General features: G+C 40.8%; 1 protein-coding gene across 1 annotated transcript in view; it reads left to right on the top strand.

Moving 5' to 3' along the window:
• The window catches only part of si:dkey-49n23.1 (semaphorin-3D), a 47,275-nt gene extending 30,518 nt beyond the window's left edge, over nt 1–16,757 (top strand). Inside the window, exons 3-18 of the mRNA XM_058631978.1 lie at nt 1,018–1,175; nt 1,882–1,944; nt 2,316–2,435; nt 3,102–3,192; nt 3,840–3,968; nt 4,707–4,849; nt 5,882–5,996; nt 6,945–7,014; nt 7,861–8,005; nt 8,615–8,837; nt 9,124–9,212; nt 11,082–11,123; nt 11,779–11,936; nt 13,018–13,082; nt 13,357–13,499; nt 14,244–16,757. Of these exons, the coding sequence (XP_058487961.1) occupies nt 1,018–1,175; nt 1,882–1,944; nt 2,316–2,435; nt 3,102–3,192; nt 3,840–3,968; nt 4,707–4,849; nt 5,882–5,996; nt 6,945–7,014; nt 7,861–8,005; nt 8,615–8,837; nt 9,124–9,212; nt 11,082–11,123; nt 11,779–11,936; nt 13,018–13,082; nt 13,357–13,499; nt 14,244–14,744 (2,255 nt within the window). The 3' untranslated portion in view covers nt 14,745–16,757. The remainder of the gene's footprint in view (nt 1–1,017; nt 1,176–1,881; nt 1,945–2,315; nt 2,436–3,101; nt 3,193–3,839; nt 3,969–4,706; nt 4,850–5,881; nt 5,997–6,944; nt 7,015–7,860; nt 8,006–8,614; nt 8,838–9,123; nt 9,213–11,081; nt 11,124–11,778; nt 11,937–13,017; nt 13,083–13,356; nt 13,500–14,243) is intronic.
• Nucleotides 16,758–18,989: the final 2,232 nt, after the last annotated feature.

Here is an 18,989-nt window from a genome sequence, read left to right as displayed (position 1 = left end):
AGTGACTGGTGTCTTTTTAAACGCTGCTGAAGTGAAACAAAATGTGCCGCGCTGCATTCAAAGACTCGATGAAGCGGCAGTGTGGGTCTCTCTCTCTCAGTGTGGAGGCGTTTCATGGTTAATTTCCCTCATTCATCAGGTGATTAACCGCAGCAGAGTGAGGTCAACGCAGCTGATGCACAATTACACACAGAGAATTTCAAGGTTAATTTGTTTATTTGGTTTGATTTGCAGCTGCACTCAGTACATTTAAAAAAAATGTAAAAGTATCTCAGGTGTAGGAGTGATTTTAAAGAATATTTTTGCATCATGGAGACCCCACAGAAGGAGTCATGTGACATATTATTGGAGGCCAGCCTACAGATTCAGTTACTCTATAAACGTCTCACTGAAGAAATTCATCAAAAACTATTAAATAAACAAAAAAATTCCCACTTGGCAGTGAACATTGAACTATCCTGGCAACTGCAGTATTTGGAATCATAAACTCAGGAACCTATTAAAAACTGAGGTTTGTGTCACTTCATAAATCACTCACCAACCCCCCCCCCCCCACACACACACACACACACACACACACACACCAAACTCCATTATAAAAATCAGTAATTTTAACATCACAACACACAGGAGTTATTGATCCCCTGTTGCCTCCATCAGTGAGTTCAAATGTATACATTTCTAATTTCGATTAGTGTTATTTACCTCAGACACGAGGCAGCAGTAGACCAGCAGCTCCTGTGTCACTGTGAGCTAAAATCACTGATTTTCTCTATGGACTTTGGTGTGGGAGAGTGAGTGATTTACACACAGTGAGATAAAGAGGAAAACACATTCTTTATATATTGTAAACTTGTATTAGATAAATGCGTTAACTATAAAATACTTGCAAAACCTTAACTATCCATTTAGTTACCTTGTTTTTATAAAATCTAGATGCTTCTTCTTCTTCTGAGATTTGGTTCCTGTTGCTAAATGTATTCTTCTTCTTCTTCTTCTTCTTCTTTTGCCTCTCAGACCTCAGGAACAGCTCTGCCATCTTCTGGATGGGGGACGTCAGTGGCGGTGGATACCAGACTCTGCTGTTGGACGAGGATCAGGGCTGGCTGCTGGTCGGTGGTAAAGACCACATCTACCTGCTGAGGCCTGAGAGCCTGGATCTGCCTGCACGAGCGGTGAGTCACTGAAACACACAGCTGAGGTCGACCTGTGGGCCAAAAATGACAAACTCATTTAACATCCATTGTTTTTCATGATCTCATTCACATGTCGTTGCTTAATTCCTTCCTTACATTTTTCTTTCTATGAATATTTTCTACAAGTTTAGGCTAATTTTACCTGGTTTGGCTAACTTTAGCTGTTTTGGCTAATTCAACTGTTTTTGCTAACTTTAGCCAACTAAAGTTTTTGTTCTTATTTACATTGCTCAACTTCCTTCCTTAAGTTTCTCTTTCTATGAAGATTTTGCTTTAAAGTACATTATTTTACCTGTTTTGGCTAACCTAAACCAGGTTTTGGCTAATTTAAACTAAGTTTTGGCTTATTTTACTGACATTTTGGCTAACTTTAGCTAAGTTTTGGCTAACTTCACTGACGTTTTGGCTAACTTAAACTAAGTTTGGGCTAATTTGACCTAAGAATTGACTAACTTTAGCTACGTTTTGGCTAAGTGAAACTAAGTTTTGGCTAACTTAACCTATGTTTTGGATCTTATTTACACATGGTTGCTCAGCTTCCTTCCTTAAGTTTCTCTTTCTATGAAGATTTTCTACATGTTGCTTTAAAGTACTTTTTTTTTGCTGTGTGCCACTTTCTCAATCAATCAATCAATCAATCAATCGATCGATCAGTAACTTTAGTGGACGTGTTTCACTCCTTCAGGTTCACTGGCCCGCGGTCAGAGAACATGTGGAGCACTGCAGGCTGGCGGGGAAAAGTGTTGAGGTAAGCGTTTGTTGTTGTTCAGTGATCAATCGTTTTGATCAGAGGTCTGCTGGGGTCAGAAGGTCACTCTGATCAGGAATTTTTATCGACAGAAGTTGAACATACATGTTTATAATCACTTAAAAATAAAAAGATGAATAAGATTAATTAGCGGTCGTGTCAAAAGGTCAACAAGAGCAACATATTCTGGTTTTTATTTCATTAAACTGTAAAATAAAATTGATCGGAAAAATCATTTGAAAGAAATGACGTGAGTGGAAATGAATTGAAATGAATACGAACTTACAAAAAGGAAACTTAGATCTGTTCCACAGTAAATGAATGAATTAAATGTAATTAAAGTCGTTAAATTTGCTGTGGTTTGTTTTCAGAGTGAATGTGCGAACTTTGTGCGTCTGCTGCAGCCGTTCAACAAGACGCACGTTTACGCCTGCGGCACCGGAGCGTTTCATCCACAGTGCACGTACCTGCACATAGGAAACAGCAAAGAGGTGACCAACACTTTCATCGTTACACATCATTATTCCATTCATTCAGTTCATCACTGATCCTCCTTCAAAATAAAACCAATCAAACTCTGAGCTGGAGGAAATTCATGCTTTTATTTTCTCATAACTGGGTTTTTACTGGAACTCTCTGTCGCCTCCTACTGGCTCACACACAGCAGCTCAGCTTCTAACTGTAGATGGAAGGAAGGAAGGAAGGGGAGAAGGATTGATGGAGGGAAGGAAGGAGGGATAGATAGGAGGGAAGGAAGGGGAGAAGGATGGAAGGAAGGAGGGAAGGGGTGAAGGATGATCAATAGAATGAGGGAAGGAAGGAAGGGGAGAAGGATGGATGGATGAACAGACAGACAGACAGCTCTGGGTTTTATGAACTGTTTCTATAGAATCATGACATTTGGTCCAGAAGAAGTTCATCAAAACAATTGAGGACAAAATTGGGGACACTTTGACCTTTTGTTTATCAGTCATAACATGTTTGTCTGTTTATTTCTCTCTCTCTCTCTGTCTCTCTGTCTCTCTCTCTCTCTTTGTCTGTCTGTCTGTCTCTCTTTCTCTCCATCTGTCTGTCTCTGTGTCTCTCTCTCTCTGTCTGTCTGTCTCCGTCTCTCTCTGTCTCTCTCTCTGTCTGTCTGTCTCTCTGTCTGACTCTAGGGGCCATCCTTCATGTTGTCTCACACAGTGGAGTCAGGACAAGGCAAATGTCCCTTCAGTCCCAGAGAGCCGTTCACTGCCAGACTGACCGGTGAGTCTCACAAACACAACAGCAGCGTTCTTAACCTTAACCATCACAACCAACCCTTACCCTTAACTTAACCCTAAATAAAGCCAATTTTTACTCTAAAACCAGGTTTTAACTTTCAAAAAAGCTATTTAAGGTTGTGAGAAGCAAAGATGTCCTCACAAAGGACAGTTAGACACACACACACACACACACAGTCCAGCCTCTGTCTCGCTCCCGGCTGCTGACGTCGACCGCGTGACACCGAGGCCACGAAGTCGCCGATAAATCAGCGTCAGAGACGTTTTCTAACAGAGGTTTTTAGACGTGTGGACAGGGACAGACGGACGACTCTGACCTTCAGCAGCAAAACTGCACATTTGTTACCATCAGAGGTCGTGTGTGTGTGTGTGTGTGTCTAACATTTTTGTCTGCTTCTCACAACTTTAAAGGGCTTTTTTGAAACTTAATGTGTGAAAACTGTGACCGCTAACAATAATAATAATAGAAATAATAATCACTTTATTTCTTTAGCAGCTTTTAGAAACAGCGTTTTCAAAGGCCACATTAATGAAAAACCAACGAAGACGACAGACAAGAAACAGAAAACAGAAGTTCGCAGTTGTTGTTTTGATAACGTTTATGTGAATATGGTGTTCTTTGTTCCTCAGATGGGGAACTGTACGCAGGCACCGCCGTCGACTTCATGGGAGCCAACGCTGCAATCTTCAGAACAACCATAGAGGGCAGCACTCAGCACTACATCCGCACCGAGGCGTACGACCACAACTGGCTTAACGGTGAGAAGCTTTTTCTTCTTTTTCTGTACTTTAGTAGATTATTGCAAATCCAACGTTTTCTTCTACGTCGTAATCTCCTGAGTCTCGAGCCGACAGGATTATTTACACATACACTGTAAAACTTTACATTAGTAGTTTAGTAATAGTTTTGGCAGTCGTGTTAATAGTAGTTGTTTTAGTAGTTTTGTGGTTTTGGTAGTAGTTTTACTGGTAGTTTAGTACTTTTGTTATTAGTTTTTGTATTAGATTTAGTCATAGTTTTAGCAGTAGTATTGGTAGTAGTAGTACTAGTTTTCGTTGTTGTTTTACTGGTAGTTTAGTGGTTTTTTGTAGTAGTTGTTTTAGTGGTAGTTTGTTAGTAGTTTAGTAATAGTTTTGGTTGTAGTGTTAATAGTAGCAGCTTTAGTAGTTTTACTGGTAGTTTAGTCGTTTTTTGGAGTAGTTTTAGTTTGTTTTAGTGGTAGTTTAGTGGTGGTAGTGGGCGGGTGCAGAGCCACTTTTTGATTGACATGAGTCTTTTCTGCCTCAGTCCTGTGAGGATTTGTGATGAAGTCTGGAGACAAACAGCTGCTCGTGTCTGTGATATAGAACATTTTTACATAAACGCTGTCAATAAAAACACTATTATAGCATTTCAGTTTAACATAATTATCGCGTTTCCTTGTTCTAGTTGTTCGTTTGCAGAATTTATGTCAGAATTTGTGTATAAATAATAATAATTTCCCGTCTCGTTCTCAGAGCCAGAGTTCGTCGGTTCCTTCTCCATCCCCGACACCCACAGTCCGGACGATGACAAGGTTTACTTCTTCTTCAAGGAGAAGGCGGTGGAGGCGGGACAGTGGGACAAGAGGGTGTACAGTCGCGTGGCTCGAGTCTGCAAGGTACAAACACAAACAGTATTAATGGTCGTTACCACTTTGGTTTGACTTGACGAGTCAGACATGTTCACCTCAGATCCACAAACAAAAGTCTCCAAAAACTGCTTGTTTTTGTTCACTGAGTCAGAAAAGTTTCCACAAATGCCAAAGTGATGTTTCATTACTTCCTGCTTTGTTTAATCACTCTGTAAAGTGACTTAAAAACATACAACTGTGCAAATCAAAGATAATGTGTCAGGATTTAGTTAAATTACATGTGGCGTTCCTCAGGGATCCGTGATCGGTCCGCACGACTTTATACTTTATGTTGATGAAATTGTACTGAGATGTCGGAGTTTTTGCCTGCAATTCACCTCATTTCAGTCTTTATTACAGACTCGTGGTCCAATAAAAGAAAAATTTGATTCAATTTAAAAACAATGCAACAAAAAACTTAATCTTAATATGTAAAAACAAAAAAGTGCAAGAAATATTTACCCCTGAAACTTTACGTACTTATGAAGTAGAAATACCTCAAGAAAGTACAGGTATTACTTTTCTCTTTTTTAAAAAAGTAAAAATGTCCCTAAGGGCTTATATTTGCCAAGATTGTACCTTGAGGTACATTTAAAATAAATGGACTCTTAATGTACTTATACTTATTTATTTATTTATTTATTTACTACTTATTTCTGACAGTGTAAAAGTCTAAAGAGATTAAAACAATAAAAGCAAGCAGTGCATGTAAATTAAAGATATTGTTTTGTGGCATTCCTCAGGGATCCGTGATCAGGCCGCACGACTTTAAACTGTACAATATGTGAATATGTACTGATTTGTTTTGTTATATATATATAGAAAAAGGTACATATATGTACTTAAAGGTACAATAATTATCCCTTATAGTTGCCTAAATTGTATCTTTAAGTATTGAGATAAGATAATTAAGATAAATGTACCCTTATATCTGACGTTGTATAAAGTAAAAGTCTGATATAAAAGTTTTCAGCCCTGATTTAAATCGTCCTCCATCTTGTCTCATGTGTCTCTCTGCAGAACGACGTAGGAGGGAGGCGGAGTCTGATCAACCGCTGGACGACCTTCCTCAAAGCCCGACTCGTGTGTTCGGTGCCGGGACCGTCTGGCGTCGACACACAGTTTAACGAGCTGGGTAACGCTCAATTCCTTCCCTCCTCTTCCTTCCTGTCTGACTCGTCTTCAGCGTGGTCTTTGTTATTCTCCGGGACAGACTTTTGTCTCTACTCTGTTTTCTTTAATCCTCCTTTGTCTTCACGTCACAGGTCTGATGAGGACAAACGCTCGGACTCGTCTCCTCCTTTTCCTTCCTTCTTTTCTCCTCCCTTTTCTTTTTGAGTTATAGTTTTTAATACTTATTTTATCTTGGATTTTAATCTTCTGGTTTAATCTGGTTATAATAATTTTAACTTCAGGATTTAACCCAGGAATGTGAATTTTTATCCTAAATTATAAACTTCTGGTTAAAACATTTTACCACAATTTTTGACTCCAGGGGTAAACCCAGGAACATGAATTTTTCACTTTAAGTTGAAACCCAGGAACATGAGTTCTGTCATTTAGGTTTAAAACCCGGGAACATGAATTTTCACTTCAGGATCAGACCCAGGAACATGGATTTTTCACTTTAGGATTAAATTCAGGAACATGAATTTTTAACTTTAGGATTACATTACCTGGGATTAAATTCAGGAACATGAATTTTTAACTTTAGGATTACATTACCTGGGATTAATCTCGGGAAGATTAATTCTTAACTAATGATTGTGTTTCCTCACAATCATGTTTGATTTTCTGCTGAAAACAAAGACATTTTTATTTTACTTTCTACAAAATGAACACAGACGTGCACTGAAGTTAAGACGTGTTCCAGAAATGGCCTGCAGGTGGTGCAGTCAGCAACTTCTCCTACATCCAACATGAATTCTTCTTTGCGTTTACACCCAGTAATGTTAATTTTAACACATTATTATGGACATTTCAGACAAATTCACACTGTCTTGTGTGTTTGAGTCTTTTTAACTCGTCTCGTCCTGTTTTTAATGCTATTTTAATGTTTGTTGTTGTTGTTGTTGTTTTCCAGAGGACATTTTTGTTCTGGAGACTAAAGATCCACAGAATCCGATCATCTACGGCATCTTCAGCACGTCCAGGTGAGGAAACAGTCCTCACTCAAACAATAACTCCTGATATTTTAATAATTTTTGTACCTTTCCTTTAAAGATTCTTATAAAATAAAAGCATTGACAAAGGTTGTTACATAATTACATAAGTCATATAATGGCAGTGCGTGAGTATTTTTCACCACTTTCTCTGATTGTAAACTGAAGTTTGTAAACCACTCACTCTCCCTGCACCAAATCCCATAGAGAAAATCAGTGATTTTAACATCACAGCACACAGGAGTTGTTGATCCACTGCTGCCTCCATCACTCAGTTCAGATGTCTTATTTTGTGAATTCGGCATTTATTGGCATTTACGTTCAGACATATTTTAGGGACACAAAGTGACCACACGAGGCAGCAGAGGACCAGCAGCTCCTGTGTCCCCGTGAGCTAAAATCGCTGATATTCTCTATGGGGTTTGGTGGATGACGTGACATAAATGACTTGTTATTACTGAATAATTAGCACACTGTTACCAGCAGTCAGTCACGTGCACACTCACTGGCAGGCAGCCACGTGCACATGCGCGCCCAGTGGTGTGGAAGTTCAGAGGTGGTGTGTGTGGATGGGTGTCGGGGTCAAAGGTGAAGAGGCCCGGCTGCTCGTGTTATTGTAACTCCCTCTTCTTTCTCACTCTCCTCCCATCCCTCCTTCCTTTCCTCCCTCCTGTTCTGTTTTCTGTCTTTTTTTCCTCCAGCTGACCTTGACTCCACCCTTTCATCCATTCCTGTCTTCTTCTTTTTATCGAATGTAGAGTCTCCCTCCCTCTCTCTCTCTCTCCCTCTGTTATAATTCTGAATCCACCTTTGACCTTTGTCTTCTTCCTCCCTCAGCTCCATATTCCGTGGCTCAGCTGTGTGCGTCTACTCCATGGCGTCGATCCGCGCCGCTTTCAACGGCCCCTTTGCCCACAAAGAAGGTCCCGACCACCGCTGGGTGGAGTACAAAGGCCGCATTCCATATCCAAGACCTGGAACTGTAAGTGCGCCGCTGTGTTTCCTCACAATCATGTTGGAAAGATCTTTTTATTTTACATTGTACAAAATGAACACAGGCGTGCACTGAAGTTGAACTTGATTTTTGCGGGTTATGAGTTGAATTGGGTTTAGGTTAAGAGTTAGTTTTACATGTAGAATGTGTGTGTGTGTGAGGGAAACACACACACACACACACACACACACACACAGATATTAATGGCGTCCATATCGATGAATATAAACTTTTCTTTTGTTCTCTTTTCATCAAAGTTCATTTGTAGAAATTTCTCATTTCTCTGAAAGCTGTTTCTTTCATGGACTCTTTTCCTCTCCTCCTTTTTCAATTTCCTCCTCTGTCGCACATCTGTTCATCTCCTTCCTTTCTTTCTTTTTAAATCTCATTTTGTAACATTCCTGCTAAATGGTAAAAATATCCTGGGAACATAATCAAAGTAATCCCCAACGCTGGAAAAATATGTGACTCTTTAGACTGAAGCCAGTTTATTACACTGTAGAAAATACTTTTAATGACTGTAAATCACCAATAAAACAGTTTTTAAAGTGCTGAGCAGGCGCTTCACTCATCACTCTGTCTGTGTCTCGTCCTCAGTGTCCCAGCGAGACGTACGACGTGCTCCACAAGTCCACCAAAGACTTCCCCGATGACGTGGTGAGCTTCATGCGGCAGCATCAGCTGATGTGGGAACCCGTCCCGCCTCTGGGCGGCAGACCCGTTCTGACCCGGGTCAACGCGCCCTACATCCTGAAGAGAGTGGTGGTGGACAGGGTGGACGCCGAGGACGGGCCTTATGATGTCCTGCACCTGGGCACCGGTGAGTCCCCTCTCTCTGTACATATGTATATATATATATATATATATATATATATATATGTATATGTATATGTATATATATATATATATATATATATATACATATATGTATATGTATATATATATATACTGTATATACACATACATATATATGTATATATATATATATATATATACATATACACACGCATACATATATTTGTATGTGTGTGTATGTATGTATATATATGTATATATATATATATACATATATACATGTTTCTAAAGTTGTCTCTTGTTATTTGCAGATGACGGGAAGGTGGTGAAGGCCGTGTCGGTCATCAAAGACAACTGGGACACAGAGGAGCTCATTCTTGAAGAACTGACCGTCTTCCAGGTGAGATTCTCACCTTTTAAACGCTCTGCACTCGCCTACATCTGCTTTAATCCCATGGACGACGGTCTCAGCAGCTCTGTGTCTGTCCTCATGGTCCCTCTGGACCACGACAGTCCAGCTTGTGACGTCCTCCATGAACATGTTTGTCTGGATTATCTCAGCAGATAGACGGGGACGCATATTTCCCAAGCTCCTCTCTGTTTATAAACTAGCAGCAGGGGTCTCACACTCGAGCGACCTGAGGGACAGAGAGCGTCCACTGAGGACACGAGGACGAAAGACATTTCAACTATGTGTGAAATGAACTTCTTATTAGACTCTGCTGGGTTTGAAATCAGAGGAACAGTGAGGACATTTTTTATAAAAGTCAGGACATTTTTATGAAAGTGAGGACACTTTATGAAAGTGAGGACATTTTTATAAAAGTGAGGACATTTTTATAAAAGTGAGGACATTTTTATTAAGTGAGGACATTTTATAAACGTGAGGACATTTTTATAAAAGTGAGGACATTTTTATTAAGTGAGGACATTTTATAAAAGTGAGGACATTTTATAAAAGCGAGGACATTTTTATAAAAGCAAGGATATTTTATAAAAGTGAGGACATTTTATAAAAGTGAGGACATTTTTATAAAAGTGAGGACATTTTATAAAAGAGAGGACCTTTTATAAGTGAGGACATTTTTATAAAAGTGAGGACATTTTTATAAAAGTGAGAACGTTTGTGAAAGAAAAACATGTCAACAAAGGTTACGTACTGCAGCTTTAACTGCTTGTTGTGGTGGTGATTCTTTACAGAAGAAAAGTCCAGTGAGAGAGAGACAGAGGACAGGTGAAGGACAGAAGAAAAACAAACAAACAGGAAACCAGAAGTCAAACAGGAAGTGAAGCAGTGACTCAGCGTTCAGCTTCCTGTCTGTTTCTGTACAGTGAAGGGAAAAAAGTTCACAGGACGGACGTATTTATCACCGCGTCACTCCGAGAGGTCAGAGGTCACTGACCTCTGTGTGTGCGGCACTGAAACAAATCACTGATCCAGAAAAGTGGAGAAACTGATCCATCAGAGGAAAAGACAGAGACACAGAGACAGAGACAGACAGACAGACAGACAGACAGCAAGTGTAATCTCCGAGTGATTGAAGAGTCATGAGCGCATGACAGCACATGAGAGAATTGGTAAATGAGTGAGTGAGTGAGTAGGTGAATGAACGTGACGTCTGACACAAGAATCAAAGGCAACAATGTCCAGCTGTAGCTCAAAGTGAAAAACATGTTAATCTGAAACACTTAGCAAAGCAAATGTGTCAAATGTGAATATTGAACAGAGGAGTCTGGTGGATTTAGAGACAGCGCTGCTGAAAGCCACCGATCGAGACCACGTTCACTGGTATTCAGTTCAATCTTTGCTATTTGAGCTGTTTGTTTACATCTGCTGAAAGGGATGTGCAGACGCTGCCACCTGCTGGAGACCAAGCAGAACTGCAGCATTTTTGGATAGAGCCATGGTGGCTCAGTGGTAGGGCCAGTTGTCTTTCAACTGGAAGGTTGTGGGTTCAATGTGTGAATGAAATTTGTGAAAGCTGTAGTGTAAAAGAGCTCATCATCAACACTAGAGAAGCTCTATATAAGGAGCTCTATACAGACCATAATAGCAACTCTTCTTCATTCATTCATGTGGTAGTAACGAGGAACAAAGAGAGTTTGAGGAAATGTAGTGGAGTAAAAGCAATCTAAATAACAAACTAAAGTACACATATATATATACAGTATGTGTATATATACATATATACATATATGTATATACATACTGTATATATAAAAACAAAAAAAAATAGTTTTGACACAGTTTTTTTCTTTTCTCCCACAGAGTCCGACCCCCATTTTGAGCATGGAGCTGTCAACAAAGAGGGTACGTATACTACTATAGTTTCAGTGTTATCTATACATGTATATATGTATATATATATATATATATATATATATATATATACTGTATATACCCACACATATATAGACATAAATGTTTTTACATATTTACATAAATATATACGAAGTATAATGTAACAATACTAACATGTGTTTTATGTGTTACTATACGTACATATATATATAATCTGTACATAAACACACACGCGTTCACTGTCTGTTATTTTAACACTTGTGTTTATATGTATAATTTATCTGTTGTGAGTGAGTGAATAAGTGAGTGGGTGAGTGAGTGAGTGAATGATTCAATGAGTAAGAGAATGAGTGAGTGTGTGAGTGAGTGAGTGAGTGAATGAGTGAGTGAGTAAATAAGTGAGTGAATAAGTGAGTGGGTGAATGAGTTAATAAGTGATTGAGTGGGTGAATGAGTGAAAAAAGTGCAAATGCAGACACTGAATTCTATTGACGAAGATAAATTAAGTATACTCCTTATATTTACGCTACACATCTGAAATGTTTTAAAAATGTTTTTTTTTTACTTTTCTTGTGACACTTGGTAACAACAGCTCTCTCTCTCTCTCTCTCTTTCTCTCTCTCTCTCTCTCTCTCTCTCTCTCCTCTGTGTCTCTCGCCCACAGCAACAGCTGTATGTGTCGAGTGAGCTCGGTGTGGCTCAGCTGCGGCTCCAGAGGTGCGAGCTGTACGGGAGCGACTGTGCCGAGTGCTGCCTCGCCAGAGACCCCTACTGTTCCTGGGACGGACAGACCTGCTCCAGATTCTTCCCCACCAGCAAGAGGTAGAGAGAGAGAGAGGGATGGGGGTCTTAATTCTTCACTGTTAAACAGCATTTTTACAACAGAAAACTAAAGTGTATTTCACTTTTTTTAAACCACTCACTCTCCCGCACCAAAGCCCATAGAGAAAATCAGTGATTTTAACATCACAGCACACAGAAGTTGTTGATCCACTTCTGCCTCCATCAGCGAGTTCATAGGTGTTATTTTGTCACTTCGGCATTTGAAGTCCTTTGGGCTAAAAAAAGAACCTGATCCAGCACTTTGAGACACATTAGGCTTCCATAATGTTTTAAAAATGGTAACCACAACATGGTTTTATGTGAAGTCAGGGTCAAAAAGTGATGGAGGAGAAGGAGGGATGACAACACTCTTCACTGTGGCTGAAACAACACTCTGTATTTTCATAGTCTCTTGGCGCTCCATGTCGCCTCATTCATTTTCACAATAGTTTTCTTATTATAATTTGACCCCAGAGGAGGCGTAAGAAGGTCAGAGGAGGAGGATAAATTGATGTTATTCAGCTGCATTTTTTAGAGTCTAACTTAACAAAAGACTCTCAATAAAATCTACGTCGACTATGTTAAGTCTGCAATATTTAACGGTTCATATGCAGCTTTATCTTAGTGTTTGACAGACGTTTTTTTCACAGAAAGACAAAGTTTGTCACTTTGCACCAAACCCCATAGAAAAAACTGGCAATTTTACATCACAGCGCACGGGAGTTGTTGATCCACTGCTGCCTCTATCAGGAAGTTCAAATGTATTCATGTGTGATTTCGGCATGTGAAATCCCACGCTCAGATTTACCTCAATGACACAAAATGACCACACGAGGCAGCAGTAGACCAGCAGCTCCTGTGTCCCCGTGAGCTAAAATTGGTGATTTTCTCTATGGGGTTTGGTGTGGGGGACAAACTTCCTGTTTTCCATTGGAAAAAGACGCCAACATGTTCATAGGACACTGTAGACTTAAGCAGATGTAGATTTTATTAGGCGAGCCTTATTTTTAAAGTGGCTAAAAATCTGTGTGTGTGTGTGTGTGTGTGTGTGTGTGTGTGTGTGTGTGTGTGTGTCTCTCAGGCGAGCGAGGAGACAGGATGTGAAGTATGGCGACCCCTGGAGCCAGTGTCCTGTCACAGAGGACGGTGAGGGCTGAATCCGCTGACCGCGTGGCGTCGCTTATGTAACACACACACACATATAGAAACAGAGGATTTCCTCTCACACACACACACACTCACACGTGATTGATGGTGTATTGTGAAGAGTCTCGGTGGCGGAGGAATGTGAGACGTCACGGCGGTTTGAGCTCGAGACAGAAAAGAACACACAATTCCCTTTAAGATTCTTCAATATTTCACACGATTTAATGAGCGAATTAAGTGTGCTCATAAAGAATTAGTTGTGTTCTTCTTTCAGACTCTGACTCGGTGGAGGTGAAGGCCGTGTACGGCGTGGAGGGAAACTCCACCTTCCTGGAGTGTCGACCTCGGTCGCCTCAGGCCGAGCTCAGGTGGACGGTGCAGCAGAACACGGGAAGTCAGTCACATGACAGCAGAGCGGTGAGTCACGCCAATGAGAGGTGGTCGACGTCGCGTCAGTTAAACGTTCATCCAGTACTTCATCTCACTGTTAGAGCGACTCTTCCCAACAGGAGAGTCGAGGTTTGTGTCGCTTTCTTCTCCCAAACCAAAGTCCACGGACAGAAACAGTGATTTTAGCTCGGAGGACGCGGGAGTTGTTCGTCCACTGCTGCGTCCGTCAGTCGACGCAAAGCTGTTATTTGTGACTTTGTGGCATATGAAACGTCTTTGTTCAAATTTACCAAAGCGACACACACTTGTCAAATGATGCAGCAGTGGATTTACTCCCGTGTTTTTGTGTGGGAGAGTGAGCAGTTTAAGAGGTTTTCTGATGGAAAAGTCGCTCTAACACTGAGATAAAGTAATGAACTCTTTCTCTATTGCAGACTCAGGCTAACACAGATTTTTATAAGGTAAAAAAAATGTAGTATTAAAAGAGTAAACATTCTATATTTTGCATTTTTATCTCATATCTTCTAGCTCTTATCTGTCTAGCTAGGTAGCGATCTCAGACTTTCTTTGTCTTTGCTAAACAATATCTATCAGTCTTGTTAGCTATGTAAATACCCAGCTAATTATCTATCTGTCTGTCTGTCTGTCTGTCTGTCTGTCTATCTATCTACTGCATCTGTCTGTCTTTCTGTCTGTCTGTCTATCTACTGCATCTGTCTGTCTGTCTGTCTTCCTCATCTTGAACATTATTCTCTGTTCTCTCGGCGTCAGCTGCCACAGAGTGATGACGACCGCTCTGTTCAGATGAAGCGGGGGTTGCTGGTTCAGCGCCTGGAGCTGGCTGACGCGGGCTTCTACACCTGCGCCAGCCACGAGCACTCCTACACCCAGGTCCTGGCCCGATACCAAATTCACATAATCCCCAGCCAGGGCCTCCACCCAGCCAGCTACCAGCAGAACCACAGCCCGAACCACGGGAGGACTGGCTCTGCCGGTGAAGCCGTGCCCGGTTTCCTCGGCCACGCGGGGCAACCTCATCCTCCACCTTCTCTACCGGGACACAGGAACTCGTGGCTGCCTCAGCAGCTCACTCTGAAGACCTACAAAGACCTGCACATGATCGGGACCAACAGCCTGAGCGTGGACCAGTACTGCGAGCAGCTGTGGTACCGTGAGAAACGCCGGCAGCAGAAGCTACGCGCCCTGAAGCTGAAGCAGGAGAGCAGGAAAGCACGGGTGAGGAGGAACAACCCTCCTGAGATTCCACTGTAGTCCACCTGCAGGACACAAGACACTGTCCACTGTGCACTGTCCACTGTCCATGGACAACAGACCCTGTACAAGGAAAGACTGTTATGTTCATTAAAAAAAGAGTGGTATATTCTTATCCTGTATTTAGACAGTACAAAAAAATGTAATTATTAATGTAGAAGAGTTTTTGTCTGTGAACTTGTATTATTATTATCAACGTTTATTATTGTTTGGGACGTGCAGCGTGAAAATGCTGTTTAACTCATGGCGCTTTTCCATCGTACAGTTCTAGCTCTACTCGGTTCTACTCAGTCCCGCCGTTTTCCATCACCATAGCTCCTCCTCCACGTGGGCGGGGTCGTCATAGCGCGGCTGTGTGAAACTGCCGTGATGTTAGGGACGTTTTCTACGTGACACAAACAGACAATGAATCATTAGAATCAGTTGATTCTAAATATTTGTTCACAGATTCGTTCAGTCACTGAAGTGAAATACCAGTGAACGTGCTCACGATCGCCGGCTTTCAGCAGTGCTGTCTCTAAATACATCTGACTCCTCTGTTAAATATGGACGACACTCTGTGACCAATCAGAGGCCAGCAGTCTGTTGACGTTTAGTATCATCTGAGTAGAGTCGAGCTAGAACTCTATAACGGAAAAGCGCCAACAGTCCTGTTCAGTGGTTAATTGTAAGCAACTTGGACTGAAACGTGAAACGACTTGTAGTTGCCTACAGCTAACTGCTGAAAATGCTATTTAGCTAGAGAAATTCAGACTATCTTGATGGCATAATCACAGTGTGTGTGACCAAAGTCTTCAAAACAAACTAGAGACGCGTACACCACTGACGCAGAGATGATAGCCTAACAAGTTAGCAAGTTAGCACTTCACGAAAAATTTTCCAGCAAAAGTATGGCAAAAATTCGCTGTTTTACTACAGTGATTTTTGGGGTGTTGGACCTTTGACAAAAGGGCTATTGCTGCCTGTCATTTGTCATCAGAACTTCCTAGGTCACAGGACCTGAAGGAATGCCTCCGCCCCCCCGGACTTGGATTTCCAACCTCATATAACCCGAGTTATGGCTGCCTCCGCACAAACTCTGCTACTTTTACCGTAAAACTGCTGTAGCCTGCTCATATGCTAATGCTAACTTTGTCTGTACCACATAACCACATCATTAATGTTAACACAAATTTCACATTACTAGGTAGATCCAGTAACTTCCTTCTTCAAAATCATTTTAAATACTGAGGAAATATGTTAATAACTTAATTTTTTTTAACTTACCTCACAAGAAATTCTTGTCATTCGCCAGAAGTTAGCCAGCTAATGCTAGCTTTTTCTTTACACCTTTGAAAATGGCAGGGTAAGTTTAGCTAAAATGTTACAATTTCACTACAGATGAGTTCTAGCATTTTGGGGGTGGAGCTTTGACAGGACGGCCAGGTGTGACCTGCTATTGCTAACTTTCTCGCACCTACTGACCCGTAGTTTTAGAGTAATGACTCGTAGTTTTACAGAAACTAGCAGCCTGATTCCTTTACTTTTAAACTTCAATGGTTTTAATAAAATTCTGAACCAGGTTCACACATCGTATAAACGGACGACAGAAGACTTTGTAAGTGTTTGCCCAGTTTTACGGCTCATTTCAACCGTTCATCGGAAACACACAATGTTTTCCGCGTTATGTATTTATGTTTGTTCTGAGACGTGCTGCTCATCTTCACTCATGAGATCTCGACCTCATAGCTATAAAGGCCTCAGTGGAAAACGCACACGTAAAATCTGAAAAAAATCCTTATTATTAACTCTGCCATGTAACTCAGAATTATTATTCAGTCTTGTATATTAAAAAGCTCTATTTTTGATAGGTTTTTCTACTTTAAGTAGAATTTAGATTTTTATACACAAATGTGTTTTTTTTCCTTGTTACTTTCTAATAAGCTTAAAGACCCAGATCTTAGTAATCGATGTGTTTTATACAGAATGTAAAAAAAAGGAAACTCACATACAAAATAAACAATACTTTAAAAAGGCTTTTACATGATTTATCATTCATTTACATACTTTGGTTTATTTTCAAAAACAAGAGTAAAACATAGTTCATTTTGAGTCGATTGTGTAATTGTATTTTATATTTAGACAAAATAAATGGTACTGGAACATTTACAGGAAGCATGACAGAATGCATCAGGCCAGTACCAATTAGACTTAGACTTCCTTTTATTGTCATTGCACAGAAAACACAGCAGTGAAACTGGCTGTGTTTCGGGTGAAGCCAAAAACACCAAGAGAACCAAAAACTGGACCAAGAGAAGAAGGCCAGGTAAAGATATTCGGAAATAACACCAAGGAGTGTTTGATTTTGTTTCGACCAACACTCAGCAAACAAGTCCTTTAGCATTCTGAATGGTTTGGATGACTTGACCCAAGAGTTTCTAATAATGATAATAAAAATAACTAGGACTGCACGCATGATTGCGTCCACATGCAAGTCGGGGAGTGACATCACTTTTGATTCTGTGAAAACCTTTCCGACAACTTTTCGCCTTTGATGTGTTTCGCTCATTTACTTAGGGTGCAAATCGCCATAATTCAAAATGGCCGACTTCCTGTTGAGTTGAGGCCATGGTTACAATTGACTTTATTCGTCGTCTCGGTTTATATAATATATTCTGGTGACAATGCGGGCAGCAGGTCTCTGATCAGCACAGACTTTGAGTTTGACCGCTGGTGCATTCGTTGGAAGCACTGGCCTATCTTGGTGTTTTGGTCCGGGCGCCGTCAGTGCTTCAGACCTGTGTTTACCTTCATCGCCATCCTGCTGACGTGAGTGTGTTGTTGCGACGGGACCAAACTGTTGCTGAGGTGCTTCATAATCTGCGTATATTTTGAGTGGCTTTACCAGGCCTTCTTCTCTTGGTCCAGTTTTTGGTTCTCTTGGTGTTTTTGGCTTTACCAGGCCTTCTTCTCTTGGTCCAGTTTTTGGTTCTTTTTGCGTTTTTGGCTTTACATGACCTTCTTCCAGTTCTTGGTCCATCTGCTTTTCCTTTAATTCTGCTGCGTTTGCAACAAGTGCAGCTCTGTTGGCCTCCTCTCTCAGACGTAGTGAAGTAGCAGTAGATGAGTGTGAACTTGCTCGGCTGCTACGACCGGACGATTTGCCAGACTTCTGTTTCACAGACACATGTGACACGCTGTCCGTGGGAGGATTTATGTCCTTTACGCTCGTCATTATCAAGTCCTCACACAGTCTTATGTCCCCAACCCAAGTCTCCACTCTCTTCATGAATTCCTGGCAGTTGGACATTTCGGGCTCAAACCAGAATGTTTGGTCGTCCTCAATTTCGTCTTCTTTCAAGTAAAGTTTCACAGACTGATTCAGTTCGACAAATTCCTCGTACAGTTTCTTGTAGCTCTTCATTTCCTTCTGCTCGACGTGTATCCAGTTGTCGTCGTCTTCCATGAGGCGTTCCACTTGGTTTGATTTGTCAGACAGCAGTCTTAATTTGGATCTTCGTACGTTGATAAACCGATGCAATTTCTCCTCAAAGCCTTTGTCTGTCGGCGAGTGCACCCTCTTGTGGATCTCGTCGTTAACTGCGCCTTCCTCGCCACCGCTTAGCGAGTCCGCCATTGCCGTGGATTACAATGTTTGGATAATAGCACAGTAATTAATCTAGGATTTAAACGAGTGGGCGATATCTCGCTTACATGGATGTGTTAGGTCCACAGTGTCCTTTATTTGGAAAAGATCAAAGGTCCATGAAAATGGACGTAAAGGCGTGTTTAAGGGCAAAGGTTTAACTCCTTTAAAGGGCGGTGTCACCCATTTCTTCCCAGTTGGTCAAATGAAGAATAAACTTAAAATCACTATGATGATCTTAAGTTTTATCTTTGACTCATCAAACCTGACGGACACACAGTACGTATAGGTGCAGGGCCGCATTTTCTGTGACGGAAGTGACTTTGATGTGACTTGACTTTCCGTCAATTGTATTTATTTATTTTTTCAATTCCAACATCCTCTGCTGTTATGGGAACAAGAGATTCAGAAATGAAACATTGTTCACTCATGTATTATTATTATTTTATTATTATTGTTACAGTATTATTAGTTTTCAGTGTTGTAATGTAACAAAGTACAAATATTTTACATATTTATATTTTTAGCAACTTGTACTTGTACTCCACTACATTTCCTCTAACTCTCTTCCTCGTTAGTACCAAATAAAATCGAAAGTATTAGTATAATACTTTCGATTA

This window comes from Solea solea, chromosome 6, assembly GCF_958295425.1.
Source record: "Solea solea chromosome 6, fSolSol10.1, whole genome shotgun sequence".
Lineage (NCBI taxonomy): Eukaryota > Metazoa > Chordata > Actinopteri > Pleuronectiformes > Soleidae > Solea > Solea solea.
This window is presented reverse-complemented; position numbering and strand designations above follow the sequence as displayed.